The following is an 18,885-nucleotide window of genomic DNA, read 5'->3' on the forward strand; positions in this document are numbered from 1 at the left end:
TTTTTCTTTATATTCTTATCTTGATATTGAAGTGTAAATAATAAGAAAAATATGTTTGGATAGTTACATAATTTAGGATAGTTCAGGTATAGTTCTATTTTTCCAATTGAAAGTAAAGGCTCTTTATTCTATATCCTCATATTTAATTAAATGAGATGAAAAGTCTACTTAAAATTCAAATCTTGTCTGTAGTTTTTGTGTTCTCAGACTTAGATTTTTACTCACTTGAATGTTTGATTGGGAAGGAACACGATTTTATTGAAGATAAATGGAACAAAATAATTTTATTCTAGTCATTTAGTATATTTGAGAGCAAGTCAGAGTTTTTATTTTGTGGATTTGTATTTTGTAAACGATGTAAATTATTTATTTCCTCTTTTAGGTATGTACTAGTTGTGAAGACAATGCAAGTGCAGTTGGCTTTTGTGTAGAATGTGGAGAGTGGCTATGTAAGACATGTATTGAAGCACATCAAAGAGTAAAATTCACTAAAGATCACTTGATCAGGAAGAAGGAAGATGTCTCAGGTAAGATAGAAACAGTTTTAATGATTAGTATACTATTAATCTCTCTCTTTTACCTCGTAACATTTTTATTTATTCTTCATATGCTTTGGACATCAATATTAATGGGAATTTAGAAGGTTAAATAACAATTTTTAGTTTAGAAAATATATGTTTTATTTTACTGCAGAATCTGTTGGAGCATCTGGTCAGCGCCCTGTTTTCTGCCCTGTACACAAACAAGAACAATTGAAGCTTTTCTGTGAAACATGTGATAGATTGACATGTAGAGACTGTCAGCTATTGGAACACAAAGAACATAGGTACAGAAGTCATAATTGCATAACAAGAAATCTTTAAAATGTTTTGTAAAATTAATTATTATTTAATCCATAGTTTTGTTAGCATTTTCTCAATTTCATATATTTTATTTCTTCAAGATATGTTTCTGATGAATTATTTAATGGTTTCCACATTCATATATAATTATCTTATGAATATTTGTTAAAAATGTATCATTACATTTGGGCTTGGAAGAAAGGAGTTGCATTATTTATTTGCTGTGCTTCTGATTCAGATAAGCTTTTTTCAAGTATACTGTGGTTATTTAGGCTCTATGCTGTAATCTAAAAAGGTAATATTCCTGCAGGTATGGCTGATACACATTTCAACATCAAAGCATAACTGTACTTATTTCATGTTCGGTATAAATCCCTTGTTTTTCTACAAACTGTGTAAGTTATGCAAGCAAAGTTACTAATTTTTTAATACATAACTTTCTATTTCAACCCCACTGTACCCTCAGAGTTCAATAGTATTCGCTTATAACCAGTCTATTACATTTGAACTCTTCTGGAAATGTACTAAAATTTCTAGTCAGGAGTATAACAGTCCTGCAGCAAATTTCCCAGTTTCTTTTTTTTTTTTCCCCCAGTTTCTATTAAATTGTATTATAGTTTAAAAGATGGTCTTGCTTACCCATAGTCCAGCCTTTTCTAAAGTGTTCTTACAATACTTCTGCTGATTTGATGGAAATAGGTTTATGAATCTCCTGCCAAAGAAGAGTAGGTTAAGTTGGATTAACCACATTTAAATGTGTTTCTTAACTGTAGGATGTCTTAGTGCTTTTAATTCCTTAAGTTCATTGAAATTTGTTAGAATCCTCTTAAAGAGGGAATACATTAATCCTAATAGCTAACAATTACTGCATTCGTAGTTTGTGTGAGGCACTTTTCTGAATGCTGCATGTTTGTTTAATTCACACCAGCTATCCATGAAATGTTAGTATTGGTATCATGACTGTTTTAAAGGTGAGGGAGCCTACTTACAGAAATCTGTAAGTTAGTAATCTGTACAGGGTCTCACCGTAAGTAGTAGAGCCTGGGTTTGAATACAGGCAGTTTGATCTATTTTAAGCCTGTATGCTCATTTTCTTCCATATGGTATATAGATACAGACAGAGTATATGGACTCTCTCAGACTTGACCACATAAAAGTAATGATCTTTGTTCTTTTTTTTTTTTTAAGATTTATTTATTTGAGAGAGCAAGAATGAGAGAGAGAGAGAGAGTGTATGAGAGGGGGGAGGGTTAGAGGGAGAAGCAGGCTCCTCGCCGAGCAGGGAGCCCGTTGCGGGACTCGATCCAGGGACTCCAAGATCATGACCTGAGCCGAAGGCAGTCGCTTAACCGACTGAGCCACCCAGGCGCCTCTGATCTTTGTTCTTTTTTACTGTTCTATAGAACATTTGTTTAGAACTGCTACTGTAAACTTTTGTAACCATAATTTGTTCCCAAATGTTTCATCCTACCTGCAAGTTGGCTAATGTTTCACTTGAAGTGACTAATCTTGTAGATGACTTTACCTTAGGGCCAAATTGTACCATTGATTGTTTTGTAATAATCTCAATAAGACATTAGATCATCATTCTCACAGCTGCAGTCAGTCAGATCTTTGAGCATTTGGGTTACTTACGCTTTTTAAATTGTTGGTGAGGAGCAAAAAGAGAAGGAAGATGGCATCCTTTTTGCCATGAAAGAATAGCTTCAACTGTCCTTCCCTCAACGTTTAACCCTGCCTGATCCTTCTTTTTCCTTTACCATTTTCCTTTGCCACTTAGTTTCAAGTCCTAATCATCTCTTGAATGTTTTCTCTCATTTCTTTAGCCCACACTGTATTTTTTCCAGGATAGACTCTTACAGAACTCATGTCATTGCACTGTTGTTTGTTTATTTGTTTCTTTCATCTATCTATCTATTTCTGAATGAATCAATGGGAGGGAGAGGGGGAGAGAGAATCTCAATCAGGCTCCACGCCCAGCCCCGTACAGAGCCTGACATGGGACTTGATCTCATGACCCTGAAATAATGACCTGAGCTGAAATCAAGAGTTGGACGCTTAACTGATTGAGCCACCCAGGAGCCCCTGTCCCTGCACTTTAAAACCCTAGGTTCCTATTACTACAGCACACTTAAGAGTTGATCTTCCTGCTCTGAGTTTTACCTTGTCAAATTCATTCTGTCCACATTGTTGCCAGGATTATTTTGCTAAAATAGAGTCCCTCCTCATCCCTCACTCCCCTTTTAAAACACTTCTCAGTGGTTGCCCCATAGCTAAAGTTTCAAGTGTTCAATATAGCATACATTATTGAATCGTACTAGTCTTTTCTCTTCATCATCTATACAAAGTTAGGAAACAGCCCACAAGACTACCTTCATTTTTGACATCAACTGCAGAGTTCAATAAAAACCCTGGTGGGAAAATAGCATGCAGTTCAGCTCATCGATATGATTTGTTATTACCATCTCCAATTTAGAGCCTTCTAAACAGGATGCTGTCTGTTCACCTTGGAACTGTTATCCATGAACCAAATAGTTTGCATCCCTTCTCTCTCTCTTAAATTTAAATTTAGTAGTTTATTCAGTTTTGAAGTGTAGTTGACAACCAAGCAGCTGTTTTTTGGTTCTCAGAGAGCTAGCTGTTCATAGGGCACTGCCCATATGATTTAAAACCTTGAGTGGTTTTAAAGTCATCATTAGGGGAAAAAGGGGCTATTTGCTCATAAATACAATAAATAACTCTTAGCATCCTGCTGGTCATATGTTCCTGAACAAACCATTTCTATTTTATACAGAATTCTTCTAGGCACTGCCTTCCTTTTATTTATTTGAGAGAGAAAGAGAGAGCACAAGCAGGGCGAGCGGCAGAGGGAGAGGGAGAAGCAGACTCCCTACCAAGCAGGGGGCCAGATGCGGGGCTCGATCCCAGGACTCTGGGATCATGACCTGAGCTGAAGGCAGACACTTAACTGACTGAGCCATCCAGGCTCCATGGGCACTGCCTTCCTTACTAGAATGTTCTCTCTTGCCCAAGACATTGTGTGTGTTTCATGTTGCAGAGTTATACTATGTCCTTCAGTCAGTCAGTCTCACTTAATGCCCAATAGCAAGTTAGTAATTTTCTCTCAAGTGGCATATATTTTAGCATGGTATCCAGAATTTTCTGGTCCAAAATCCCAATGGTTGTTGCTTAGTGGCACTCATTGGCTTTTGCCATAAGCTCTAGTCCACATAAATACGTGTTGCTGCAGGCCCCAAATCATGTCCAACTGTGTGTCATAGGGGCCCAAGAGCATCGGGAGACAGGCTGCTTTTTGCAGTTGAGATATGGCCTACCTTTGTTCAGGATCCCATTCAAATACAGCCTTCTTTTGGATAGTTGTATTGATTGGTGCTACTAATATTCCCAGATGTGGAACATGTGTCCTTCAGAATTCAAATATACCACCAAATGTTGGGCTTCTTGTTTAGTTTTAGGGATAGGTGGCAAAAACAATTTATTTTTCTTTACCTGTGAAATGTCAAGGTTTGTACCTGACTAGGTTATTCCTAAGAATTTTATCAGTTTGGGCAGGTCCTTGGACCTGGTGGATTTATTAACAGCTTCTTTTGATCATATATGTCCTTTTTGCATTTAAGTCAGTTGTACCTTTATCTTTAGTTTGTGATCTTATCATGGTATCATCAAGATAGTGTATCCCTTCTAAGTGCCTTATACCACTAAGCTGGTGAATTTAAGTAACCCTTTGGCAATATAGTAAATATAAATTGGGATCCTTCCATGTGAAGGAAAATTGTTGGCTGTTTTGAGGGAATCAAGGCAGAAAAATAAAAGTTGCAGGGTCAGTTACTGAGTATCATTCTCTTTTAGCCTACTATGTATTTATTTCTACTATTGAAATCATATCAGGGACTGCTGATGTTATGGGGCACTACTTTATTCAAGCTTTATAATAATCTACTGTTAGGGCTTGATGAGCCATCCACTTGTTTCACAGGCTACATATACATTTTTTTCACAGACTACATATACATTGTTATTATTCAGAGAATTCTGTCTCAAATTAATTTTTGTGGGCTCAGACAGTTTCAGTGGTTCTCATTTTAGCATGTCTACTCAAGACTGGCCTTAAGGTGGAATTTATTTATATGCCTTCTGTTTTACAGTACCAGTCAGACATAATACCCATCCCAATAATACAGTCACGTAAAGGAGATGTTACCACTTCACAGAAAGTCTGTTCTGACATTCCAACTTTCATCCAAATTTTTACCTTAATCCTGTTAACTATTGCTTCTCCTCCCAATCTAATTGTAGCTCCCCATTAGGACTTCCAACAGATTTTAGAATTATAGTGCACTGGGCTGTCATGTTAAGGAGTCCCAGAAATGTCTCTTATCCACTCCTTGGCTATTTTACCCACACAAGTGCATATTACCTTGGTTCTCCAGTTGGGGGTTGAACCAGAAGACCCTTGCCTCTCCTTCAGTCTTCAATTTGATTAATTTATAGGTCAGTCACCCCTGGTAATTTCAGGTCAGGTTTTTCACTGTCTTCTTTGTCCTCTGGCTTTTAAAATTTCTCTAAACTGGGGTAAATACAGCAGAGTTGTTTAGGGCCCTTTAATGTTGGGAAGCAGCAGTAACTCTCATGTCCACCCAACCTCTAGTCATGCTACATTAAGATTTTTGTTTCAACCCCATCAATATCTGTTTTTATTCATCCTTTTTTTTTTTTTTAAAGATTTTATTTATTTATTTGACAGAGAGACAGCGAGAGAGGGAACACAAGCAGGGGGAGTAGGAGAGGGAGAAGCAGGCTCTCCGCTGAGCAGGGAGCCCGATGCAGGGCTCAATCCCAGGACTCTGGGATCATAACCTGAGCCGAAGGCAAATGCCTAACGACTGAGCCACCCAGGTGCCCCTCATCCCATTTTTTAATAGCCATCTGAAGATTTCCATCCTGCTGTGTTAAATCTTGACTCTTCCCTTTTCTCAAGAATCTCTCTAATTTTCTTAGCACCTGTAAGGCGCATATTGGGAATCTGAGAAAATAGATCTGATAAGGCTTTTCAGGTTGTTGGTAAATATTGCAGCGGTAAGGTTACATGGGGAGCCCATGTAAAAGAGTCCCCCTTAATCACAGTATTTACTATAACTTCAGTAAGAGGCCTACTCAGTAGGTGAATATCCTGGTTTTCATAGTGCCAATCCAGCATGGCTTGCATAAGAAGTGTGTGGGGAATCTCCACATTTATAGGAGGACAATCCTCTTCCTTTGTTTCAGGGTCAACAAATTTTATGGGATCATTTATCTAGTCTACTGGGTTAGCTGTCCCCTTGGGAATGACCTCCTGTGTGTCTGAATTATGTATAGCCATCTTTGGTTATTCACTAGTGAGTTGTGGGTCCTGCATCAGCTCAGACGTTGCTCTTCTATTTTGCACCATTCAGAAGCAGTGATACTGCTTCTAGATAATCACTCTCAACAATATTTTAGTATAGGTTTTTCTTCCAGAAGCATTGACCTACAAAATGAGACATTCCTTTGCATATACTCTGTGATTTCATTAGTTTCTTGGTTTTGTCTTTTCCTCAACCTGGACTACATTCTGTGACCAGAGGTCATTGAGGTACTCTGTTTTCCCAGAGTACTTTTTCCCTTTGGAGTGACCCTGAGACTAGCAGTGGCCATAGTTCAGACTAGCTGAAACCTAAGCTTTGCCCATTGTCAGTATCTGTCCCAACACACTGTTCATTTTAGCTATTGCAGAATCAGTAACCAAAGGATTGTATAATTAACTTGTTTCTTACTGGTTTGCATTTCCTTATTTATCCAGGGAGTCAACTCCTAGGAAGTTGGGTCTACCTTTCTCAATTCCATTGATAACTTACCTCTAGTAAATTCAGCTGCAGTTTCATACCATGAGTGACTAGGTAGTCATCCAGGAATCAAAGGTTCATAAACCCCTGTTTTTTCATCCTTCCTCTTCCCAAACCACATGTTTCAGTGAGTCAGGATCATTCTAGTGACTCCCATTTCTGATACCAACTATGAAGTTAGAGAACAATGCACAAGTGCCCCCTCATCATTGACACCAAGTGCAGAATTTTAGGAGCACCCAAACCACCCCTTTTTTTTTGAGAGAGAGCGAGCGCACGCGCACGGAAGGAGGTACAGAGGAGAGGGAGAGAGACAATCCCAGTGCAGCAGGGCTCTATCTTACAACCCTGAGATCATGATCTTAGCTGAAATCAAGAGTCGGACATTTGACCAGCTGAGCCACCCAGGTGCCCCCCAGACCACCCTTCTGACACCCACTGTAAGCTGAGGATTTCCTGAGGCTACTGTCAGATTCAGTAATTTGCTGAAATTGTTAGGTAATTTGCTAGAACTCACTGAAAGCTGTTATACTGAAAGGATAGTGAAAGGATACAGATTAAAGTCATTCAAATGAAAGATGTATGGTGCAAAGTCTAGGAGTGTTCCAAATGTGGAGGTTCCAGTTGTCTTCTCTCAGTGGAATCTTGGGCATAATTAACTCCTCCCAGCAATGATGTGTGACAGTATGCGTGGACTATTGGCAACCCAGGGGGCTCGTCTGACCCTGGGTATCTAGAATTATAAGAATAAAATTTATTAAAAAATCTTTAAAGATAATTGCTTCATATTATAGTGATAAAGATGATGAACTCTGATGTGTGTGTGCCTGTGTATCTTTTTTTTTTTTTTTAAAGATCTTTTTATTTTAGAGAGAGAGAACATGCATGCGAGTGAGGGGATGGGCAGAGGGAGAGAATCCCAAGCAGACTCCCTACTGAACATGGAGTCTCATGTGCGGCTCAGTCTCATAACCCTGAGATCATGACCTGAGCTGAAACGAGTGGGACACTTAACTGATGAGCCATCCAGGCACCCCTTATATATATATATATATATATATATATTTTTTTTTTTTTTTTTTTGAGGGAGGGGGAGAGCGTGCACACAGGTAGAGGGGAGGGGCAGAAGAGAGAGAGTCTTAAGCAGGCTCCCGCAGAGCCCAATGTGGAGCTTGATCTCATGACCCTGAGATCATGACCCGGGCCAAAATCAAGAGTTGGATGCTTAACTTAACTAAGCCACCCAGGTGCCTCTCTGCGTCTTTTAAATGCAGAAAATGTAGTACCAACTTTAGAAGCTGGCTGTAGGGATTGAATGAGAATTTTACCTATAAAGTGCTTAGCACAGTAAGTACTCAGTATCAGCTTAGCTATTACTAGCTGTTATTACTAACATTGTGACCTATACATTTTCTTTTTTCTCTTATTTTAAAAACATTTTATTGAAGTTGTTGGTGTTTATGTCTTTATTCTTTATGGCCTTGGATATTGTTCTCAAAAAGGAAAACAGCTATAGAACTTTATGAAATTTTGTACAATTTTGAACATTACCTAGTTTCTAGCTCTACCATGGGGTTATCCCACCTCCCTCTATAATTCTATTCACAGTAAATGAATAAAATAAGTATAGACTTAAAAAAAAATCAAAATGAGAGAAGAGACACCAATGGATATGTCAGTGTATTTTTCAAAAGCTGGGAAATGGATTGAATATATGGTGGATCTGATGGTAATTGACCGTAGAGTTCTGCCAACCCAAGGGCAGGCAGAAAGGAGATATATAAAGGAAGCTATGTGATTTAATTCCTAGAAACCTGTTAAAGTTCAGGATTTAGAGTCGATAGGTATAGAAGTTGGGCTTACTCTCTTTGGCGATATTAGGTCTAGATGGAGAGTGGGGATGAGGTACATGGGAGGTTAAATTAAGTCTTCATTAAACTGTGGGACCTTCACTTTCCCTGACTTGCTTCCAGAGTGTCAGTAGTGACTTTTTTTTTTTTTTTTTTTAATTATCCCTTGCTATCCTCCTCTCTGGAATTACAGAGGCCTTTTCATTCTTTGGAGAAAGTGATCAGAAAAGACCTCTAAATGTTAAGTGAAGCCTACCAGTTCTTAAGTTCTGCTCTCACACATGACTCTAAGCAGTTTTTTTTTTTAAGTGTATTTAAATGTGAATGGATGAAAGGATCATCTGACATTTGAATAGAGCCACCCTCACGTGCCATATGCCATACATTGTGGGCTATGTTGAGAATTCTTAACTCTTCCCTCTCTTGTCTGCTTCAAATATAGAGACTGGAAAAGCTAAATATTTCCTTTCTCAGCATTCCTGGTATTTGGGTAGCTCTGATCCCCAGTTTATTCCCATAAAATATAAGTGGAATTCTGCTTAGTTTGTGATTTTTTTTTTTTTTTAAGTTTTTATTTATTTATCTGACAGAGACACAGCGAGAGAGGGAACACAAGCAGGGGGAGTGGGAGAGGAAGAAGCAGGCTCCCCGCTGAGCAGGGAGCCCGATGCTGGGCTCAATCCCAGGACCCTGGGATCATGACCTGAGCCGAAGGCAGACGCCTAATGACTGAGCCACCCAGGCGCCCCTTAGTTTGTGATTTTTAAAAGGGACAAATGTTGCTGGTGTCAGCTTTTTCCCAGCTTTTTCCTTCCTTGAATTAGGATGTGATGCCTGGTACTGTGACATCATTATATGCTCATGAAGGTAAAGCCAAGATCATCTCAGAGATTGTGGCTTTGATGTTGTTCAACTAACACCATTAGCTACATCTGGTCTTGTTATATGAGTCTTTATTGGTCACTACAGCTGTACACATTTCTGGTTAATACAGCCACCTACAGGAAAAAGACCAAGACACTGAATAAAAGGGCCATGAAGGGCATAAGATAATATAGGAACAAAAGGAAATGTAAAATCAAACAAAATTATGACATCCTTAAAGATAAGACAAGCTACTGGTCACAAAATAAGGATAGAATCTTTGAAAAAGTAATCATTAAAAGAAGAAAGAACTGTTAGAAGCATGATAGCTGAAATAAAAAATTAATAGGTTTTGTAGATAAATTCTAGTTAGTCTCCTAGAAAATAGAGCAAAAAGAGAAAAGACAGATAAGAAAATTACAAGATACCAACAGCCAGCATAGAAGAAGAAATGATCAAATAAGTAATACAAGAAACTCTCCTAAGAACCTAGAGTTGCCCGTCTGAAATGACCTATTTAGTGCCCAGTACATTGATTGTAAAAAAAAAAAAAAAAAAAAAAACCCACAAAAAAAAATTTGCCCTCCCAAAAAAAAAATCTTATTTTGTGCCCAATAAATTTAAAAAAAAAAAAAAAAAAAAAAAAGACCCACAAAAAAGTATATCTCACCATAAGATGACAGTATGCTATGGATTAAAATGAAGATCAAAGTTTCCGAAGTAGGCGACATGTAATGAAATGGGAATCTAAATAGGATCTTTTAAAATAGCAATACCAGGAGACAGAAGATGCTGGAACAGTGATTTCAAAAGTTGGGAGCTGAGAGGGAAAGATTTTCAATAGATTTCTATAGCTAATAGCTAGATTTCTGTAGCTAAATTATTATTATTATTTTTTTTTTTTTTTTAAGATTTTATTTATTTGCGAGAGAGAGAGAGTGAGTGAGAGAGCACAAGCCATGAGGCGGGTGGGAGCGGGGAGAGGCAGAGGGAGAAGCAGACTCCCTACAGAGCAGGGAGCCCGATGCGGGACTTGATCCTGGGACTCCAGGATCATGACCTGAGCCGAAAGCAGTTGCTTAACCAATTGAGCCACCCAGGCGCCCCGCTAAATTATTATTTTTTTCAAGATTTTATTTTTTTTTTAAGATTTTATTTATTTATTTGAGAGAGAGAGAGCACATGAGGGGGGAGGGTCAGAGGGAGAAGCAGACTCCCTGCTGAGCAGGGAGCCCGACGCGGGACTCGATCCCAGGACTCCAGGATCATGACCTGAGCCGAAGGCAGTTGCTCAACTAACTGAGCCACCCAGGCGCCCTCAAGATTTTTTTTTTTATTTTTAAGTAATCTACCCCCAAAGTGGGGCTCAAATTCACAACCCCAGGATCAAGAATCACTCCACTGACTGAGCCAGCCTGGTGCCCCTTCTGTAGCTAAATTATTAATGTGAGAGTGAGCTGTAGACATTTTTCAGCATGCAAGGAGTCAGAAACTGCCTCCCGTGCACCTCTTTCTGGAGTGCTATTAGAGAATGTGATCCACAAAAATGTTAGTCAACCAGAAAATAAATGGTGAATTGTGAATGAATTCTGGAATGCCCAGAATGACATCTATACAGTAGCTAGTTTAACTGAAGCATTAGAGTGAGGATAACTCCAGGAAAAAAAAAAGAAAAAATGGAACCACTCCTAATATATTTGGTATTGTTAGGTCATTTAAAAAATAATATTGAGGGCGCCTGGGTGGCTCAGTTGGTTAAGCGACTGCCTTTGGCTCAGGTCATGATCCTGGAGTCCCGGGATCGAGTCCCGCATCGGGCTCCCTGCTCGGCAGGGAGTCTGCTTCTCCCTCTGACCCTCCTCCCTCTCATGCTCTCTGTCTCTCATTCTCTCTGTCTCAAATAAATAAATAAAAAAATCTTTAAAAAAAAAAAAAAATAATATTGACAAATTTTTGACATATCTGGTGGAAAATGAGATTCATTAGGGATTGGTAAAAGTTAAACAAAGGAGAACAGAGGGCATTCATTAATTCCAAAGGAAAAAGTTCTACAAAAAATGAAATTATTCTAATTACACTCCTTGGCTTATCATTGGACAGTATTTACATAGTCATTTATTCAACAAATAATTGCATGCCTACTGAGTGCTAGGCATGGTATATTTCATTGAACAAAATAAACTCATTGTCCACAAGGACCTGATTTTTATTAAGAATCCAAACAAATAGTAAATATATCAGATGCTGATGGTTACAGAGAAAAATAAAGCTGGGAAGTTGGGACAGGGTATGTGGATGTGTCTTTTTGTTTTAAATAGAGTAGTTTCAAAAGGTTTCCATGATGAGGTAGACTTTGAGTAGAGACTGAAGGAAGAATGGGCGCAACCCTGCTTAAACTTGGCAAGCCAGGGGAGCATGTTTCAGATAGAGAAAGCAACTGGCAAGGGCCAGAGATAGTAGTGTACTTGACTTCATTGAGGAGCTACATAGTCTGAATGCGATGAACAAGGGGAAGATTGGTATCAGATGAGGTCAGAGGGGCAGAAAGGGCCAACTTACTGAGTGCTTTGTAGGCCATTGTAAGAATGCTGGCTTTTAGTCTAAAGCTTTTGAGTAGTGGAATGATTTGACTATTGTTTTAAAATGGTACTGCTGTCTGTAGTGAAGAGACATTAAAGGAGCACAAAGAATTAGGAGATTAGTTAGGAGACTGTTTTCAGTAATTTACACAAGACAGTGATGGTGTAGCCTGAGTGCTAACATTGGAGATAGTAAGATGTGATCAAATTCTACACATAGTTTGAATTTGGATTTGATGCCTGAAACTGGGATGTATGGATTTGCTGATGTATGAGTTGTATGAGTTAGAGGGGTATCACTAACACCAAGATTTTTGGCTTTCAGGTTACTAAGAGTAAGTGGAAGGATAGGATTGAATTTACGAAAGTGGAGAAGACTGTGGGAAGACATGGTTTGTTAGGTGTTTCTAGGGAATTGGTAGTCAAGTTTTGGCCATATTAAATTTGAGATCTTAAAATAATATAAACATCAACTACTTTAGTGATAAAATTAGATTGGGCATGATAAAAGTAAGGGAGATGGTAGTATAAATGTTGACTTCTCCACTATCTAAAGTTGATAAAACTCTGGGGCACCTGGCTGGCTCAGTTGGTAGAGTATGTGACTCTTGATCTCAAGGTTATAAGTTTGAGTCCCATATTAGGTGTACTGATTACTTAAAAAAATAAAATCTTAAAAAAAAAAAGTACCTCTGAGACAAATAATACATCTGTACGTCTGAAACAAATAATACATTATATGCTTAAAAAAAGAAGAAGAAGATAGCAGGAGGGGAAGAATGAAGGGGGGTGGAATCGGAGGGGGAGACGAACCATGAGAGACTATGGACTCTGAAAAACAAACTGAGGGTTCTAGAGGGGAGGGGGGGTGGGAGGATGGGTTAGCCTGGTGATGGGTATTAAAGAGGGTACGTTCTGCATGGAGCACTGGGTGTTATACGCAAACAATGAATCATGGAACACTACCTCAAAAACTAATGATGTAATATATGGTGATTAACATAACATAATAATAAAAAAAAGAAAAAAAAACTAACTCATCTGAGATGATAAAAGGTTAAAAAAAAAAGTTAAAATTGATTTAAACTATTTAGGCCTATCATTTTAGAAGACATCCCATAGGCCTGCCCCCATCCTCACAGGAGAGAGGTTCCTCACATTTACTGTGCCTTTTCAGATCTCCTCTGTTCTATGAATTCTCAGCATGGAGCAAGATGGAACTTATACATTTGGAGGAGTGAGTTTGTTTCTCCTGAAATACGGGTCATGAGTAAACTTGCAGGTTCTTTTTTTTTTTTTTTTTGGTGAGTAAAGCGATAGAAGTTTATTAAGTGAAGATACAGAAAAAGCTCTTAAGAGTGAGAGGGATCCCACAGATTCTAAGACCACACAATTCTGACTCTTCTTCCTTTATGTGGGGTGAAGATGTGGTTGACTTGATAGAATTTCTTCTCCATTAACAGATTATAAGAGGAAGCCCCAGGCCCCACCCTTCTTTACCACCATTTGTACCTCTCCATCATTATTTGCTTTAAATTTACTAGGACTAGCATTACCATGTTCATTATCCCTGTTTGTCACCTAAGAAAAGTCCCACATTCCTAGGTTTCCCTCATCTGCCATAATTTAATTCCCGTAATGCTCTGCATATGACAGTTATGTCTCTCTGCCACTTTTTTCTCTGGGATTCATGGTTGTCATCAGCAGGATCTCTTTATGTTCAATCTCTTTTTAAATCCTCTTCTGTGCCTTCTCTGCTGTAGTGGAAACAGAGCTCCAGGACACTGCTTCCCCTGCAGCCCTCTTAATTGGTGGCTGTTTTTTCTTTGATATTTCATATATCACTGGACCTGGAGATATGTAGCTATTCTCGTTGTTATTTTTAGACCATTCTTCCTCCTTCCTCCCTAAAAATCTCTAAACTTTAATCTTACATCATCATTCCTATTCCTCATTGGTGCTATCATATAAAAACCCATGGGTCATTCAACTTCATCCCTTAAGCAGTTTCTAACTCAGAGGTCATCTGTAGGTACTGCTGTTGTCTTAATTCCCAGCAGTTTTGATCCTCCAGACATAATCTTTGTGTTCTTTGAACTTCTTTCTAAAGTTTGTGTCCTTTACATTGCCAGTCACATCCATAATTGTATTCTAGACCTTGGCATTTCCAATAATTATATTCAATTTCACGCATTCCTCTCTCTGACCACATCTCATCATTCTAGCTCATTCTGCTTAGTATCAGACTTCCAGTTTTTCACCACTCACTGACTTTTATTATAATCCATTGATAGTACTATTTTTTTTTCCACTTTACCTCAGTCCATAATTTATGTTTTCCCTTAACCCTTTTCCAGTTTAATTTCAGTCTAATCATTTTCACTCCGTCACATTTAGCTTTGACTCCTGAAACCCACTTGGTCGAGGTCTCTAGGTAAAACCGCAGTCTTGATTAAACCCAGCTTTCCTTCCATCATGCTTTGCTTATGCAGCTGAACATCATGACACCAACTGGTCTTATTCTCAGTTCATGACCACTTACCTCAAATAGACTCTTAATGTTACCTGGCAGTCATACTGTGCATTAACGCTGTTTCCTGTCAACATTTCATTGTTCATCCTCACTCCCAGATATTGGCAATGCTTCCTACTTCATTGAGAAAACTGAAGCAATACAAAGAGAACTTCTGCGGACTTCCTTTACCACATCTACTTGTCTACCAAGCAGTTGCACCCACATTTTTCATTTCTCTGTTATCTTAGTTGAATTCTCTTCCTCTTTGAAGCCAGTTTCTCTCCTTATACACTTAGATTCCATCTCATACAGCCAAGGAAATTGCTTCAGCAGTTTGGCTTTCTCTGCTGATGTCAGTTTTTCACTCTAGCAGTTATTCCCACCAGTATTTTAATATTCTGCTATTTTTTCTGCCATCTTTAAAAAATGAAAGAAAATGTAAAACTTCTCTTTAATCCACTTTCCCAGCGGGCAGCTGTCCCCGTTCCTCTTTGCAGCAAAATATTTTGAAAGGATTATTTATAATCATGATCTCCTAATTTCTCCTGTCCCATGCTCTCTGTCAACATTTTACCAACATTGTTCTTTTCAAGGTCACCAGTAACGATTGCATTACTAAATCTAGAGGTCATTACTTGGTCATCATCTTAATACTTGACACATCAGCAACATTTGACATAGTTGATCATTCCCTTAATACATGTTATTTACTTGACTACCAAGAGACCACATTCTTTTAGTTTGCCTCCTACCACACTGATTACTTCTCAGTTTCATTTGCTCATTTTCCTTCATCTCTTAATGTTGGATGTGCCAGGCATTACTTCATTATCTGCAGCTACAGATTTATGGCTTTAAATACCATCCATATGCTGATGATGTCCAAATTTCTATTTCTAGCTCAGTACTCTTCTCCTGAACTTTCAGATTTGTCTATTCTATAAACTGTAACATCTCTTCTTGAGTGTCTGCTTTCTCAAATATAATATATCCAAAATAGAACTGATCACTTCAGATCTTTTTCACTGGCAGCCTTGCCCTATCTCCGTTTGTGGCAGTTGCATTTTTTCCACTACATAAGCCAGAAATCTTGGCACTATCGTTGATTCCACTGTTTTCTTATACCCGAACTCAAACTTATCAGAACATCTTTTTGGGGGCGCCTGGGTGGCTCACTCAGTTAAAGCGGCTGCCTTTGGCTCAGGTCATGATGTCAGCGTCCTGGGATCGAGTCCCACATCAGGCTCTGTGCTCAGCGGGGCGAGCCTGCTTCTCCTTCTCCTTCTCCCTCTGCCTGCCTGTCTGCCTTCTTGTGATCTCTCTCTCTCTCTCTCTGTCAAATGAATAAATAAAATCTTAAAAAAAAAAAACATCTTTTTGGTTCCCCCTTCAAAATCTATCCCTGAATCTCAGAATTTCTTACTATCTCATTGCTCTTAGCTCCATTGCTACCAGGCTGGTCTCAGACACCATCATTTCTGGCCTGGATGACTGCAGTCGTCTCCAAAGTCATCCCTGTGCTTGTAATATTGCCCTCCTTCAGTTTATTCTTAATTACTAGAACAGTCTCATGTCAGACTCACTCCCTGCTCAAAACCTGCAGTGGCTCTCCACTTTGTCAGAGTAAAAGTCAGATTCCTTATAGTGGCCTATATGCTCATATTTCATCTACTACTCCCCCCAGTCTGGCTTTTGTTGTTTCTAAAACATGGCAGAGATGCTGCCACCTCCCTGCTTTCTCTACCTGGGACACTGTTGGTCCACTTATTTGCATACCGAACTTCCATTTATCTGTCAAGTCTGCTTAAATGTAACTGTCAACAGGATCTACTCTGATCACTGTATTTAAAATTGCAATTTGTCCCTTTACCCCAATTCTTCTTATCCTGTTTTAGTTTTTTTATATTGCACTTACCACTTTCTAAGTATGTTCTTAATTTACAAACTTATATTTTGTGTTTTTCTCATTAGAATATAAACTTCATGAAGATAGGCATTTGTTTTATTCACGGTGTCCCAAGAGCCTAGACTGGTATTTGACACACATTTAGACATTTCATCTATTCAGCAAATACTTATTAATTTAGATATAGGAAAAAAAGAGGTGGTAGACCTGCCTGAATATAGGAGTTGTCAGTTATATCTGTGTATTTTCATAGAAATCAGTTTTTAATTGTGTAAATAGTTGAGGGCTGCTTGTTCTGTTTCTTAATTGGAGGCCCTTGCTCTTTCTTTTTAATATTTAAGTAATTTCTACACCCAACCTGGGGTTTGAACTCAAGACCCTGAGATCAAGAGTCACATGCTCCTCCAACTCAGCCAGCCAGGTGTGCCCCATGGAGGTCCTAGCTTTTTTAATTGGAATGTTTAATTCTATCCTATCTATCTATCTATCTATCTATCTATCTATCTATCTATCTATCTATCTATCTATCATCTATCTATCCATCTATCTAAAGAGTTTATTTATTTGACACACAGAGAGAACACAAGCAGGGGAGCGGCCTAGGGAGAGGGAGAAGCAGATTCCTCACTGAGCAGGGAGCCCAATGTGGTGCTCGATCCTTGGACTCTGGGATCATAACCTGAGCAGAAGGCAGGTGCTTAACTGACTGAGCCACACAGGCGCCCTAATCCCGTTACACTTAATGTAATTATTGGTACGGTTAAGTTTAAGTTTACCATTTAGTTTTGTTTTTTATTTTTCTGTGTTTTTTTTTTCCCCTGCCATGTTTCAAGTTAATAAAATTGTTTTTGGTATTTGATTGATTTTACATCCACTTTTAGCTTTTTTAAGCTCTAATTCTATTAATTTTAAAAAAATATTTTATTTGAGAGCAAGCGAGTGAGCATAAGTGGGGGTGAGGGGGAAAGGGAGAAGCAGACTCCCCACCTAGCAGGGAGCCTGACGGGGCACTCAGTCCCAGGACCCCGGAGTCATGACCTGAGCTGAAGGCAGACAGCCAACCATTTGAGCCACCCAGGCACCCCTAATTCTATCATCATTATTATTATTATTTAAAGATTTTATTTATTTGAGAGAGTGAGAATGAGAGAGAAAAAGCACATGAGAAGGGGGAGGGTCAGAGGAAGAAGCAGACTCCTTGCTGAGCAGGGAGCCTGATGTGGGACTTGATCCTGGGACTCCAGGATCATGACTTGAGCCGAAGGCAGTCGCTTAACCAACTGTGCCACCCAGGCGCCCCTAATTCTTTTTTTTTTTTTTTTTTTTAAGATTTTATTTATTTATTTGAGAGAGAGAGAATGAGAGACAGAGAGCATGAGAGGGAGGGTCAGAGGGCGAAGCAGACTCCCTGCCGAGCAGGGAGCCCGATGCGGGACTCGATCCAGGGACTCCAGGATCATGACCTGAGCCGAAGGCAGTCGCTTAACCAACCGAGCCACCCAGGCGCCCCCTAATTCTGTTATTTTTAATGATTGCTCTAGGGCTAATGATATGCAGTTTTAACTTAAAGCCTTCTTAAAGTATTGTAGTATTTTCTACTTTATGAATACAAAAGGATAATTCAGTTTATCAAACCCTCATTCCTTTATACTAATGCCATATCATTTATTCATACATACCTTATAAATCTTACCTTACAATGCCTTCTTTAAAAACATAGCTGGCGCCTGGATGGCTCAGATGGTTAAGCGTCTGCCTTCGGCTCAGGTCATGATCTCAGGGTCCTGGGATCGAGTCCCACATCGGGCTCCCTCCTCCTTGGGAGCCTGCTTCTCCCTCTGCCTCTCTCTCTGTCTCTAATGAATAAATAAATAAAATCTTTTAAAAAACAAAAAACAAAAAACAAAAACATAGCTGTCTTTGGGGCACCTGGGTGTCTTGGCTCAGGTCATGATCTCAGGGTTGTGGGATCAGCCCCACATTGGGCTCTGTGCTATGCATGGAGCCTGCTTGGGATTCTCTCTTTCCCTCTCCTTCTTGCCCCCGCTGTGTGTACACACTATCTCCCCTCCCCCCCCTTAAAAAAGCTGTCTTTTAAGGAAATTATGAGAAGGAAAAATAAAATCCTAGTTTCTTAAAAATATTTTTCCATTTATTACCATTTCTGTCTCCCTTTATATCTTCCTGTTTATATGAGTTACCATATTTTATTATTTTCCCTTGTCCTGAAGAACAAGCATTTCTTGTTTTGCAGGTCTGCTGCAGTTAATCTTCTCAGCTTACGTTCATCAGAAAATCCTCAGTTTAGAAGGATGTTTGCACTAGTTATAGAATTCTGGATTGACAGTTTTTTCTTTCAACATTTTTAGTTGTATTACCTTGTATTCTGGCCTCCTTTGTTTTATTTATTTATTTATTTATTTATTTATTTATTTATTTATTTATTT

General features: G+C 38.8%; 1 protein-coding gene across 2 annotated transcripts in view; it reads left to right on the forward strand.

Annotated features, from left to right (window-relative positions):
* The window catches only part of TRIM33 (tripartite motif containing 33), a 119,657-nt gene that overhangs the window by 53,792 nt on the left and 46,980 nt on the right, over positions 1-18,885 (forward strand). For both annotated transcript variants that reach the window (XM_034990242.1, XM_034990243.1), the window contains exons 3-4: positions 383-527; positions 694-826. In XM_034990242.1, the coding sequence (XP_034846133.1) occupies positions 383-527; positions 694-826 (278 nt within the window). The remainder of the gene's footprint in view (positions 1-382; positions 528-693; positions 827-18,885) is intronic.

The sequence above is a fragment of the Mirounga leonina genome, unplaced genomic scaffold (genome assembly GCF_011800145.1).
Source record: "Mirounga leonina isolate KUSES-001 unplaced genomic scaffold, KU_Mleo_1.0 Mir_507, whole genome shotgun sequence".
NCBI lineage: Eukaryota > Metazoa > Chordata > Mammalia > Carnivora > Phocidae > Mirounga > Mirounga leonina.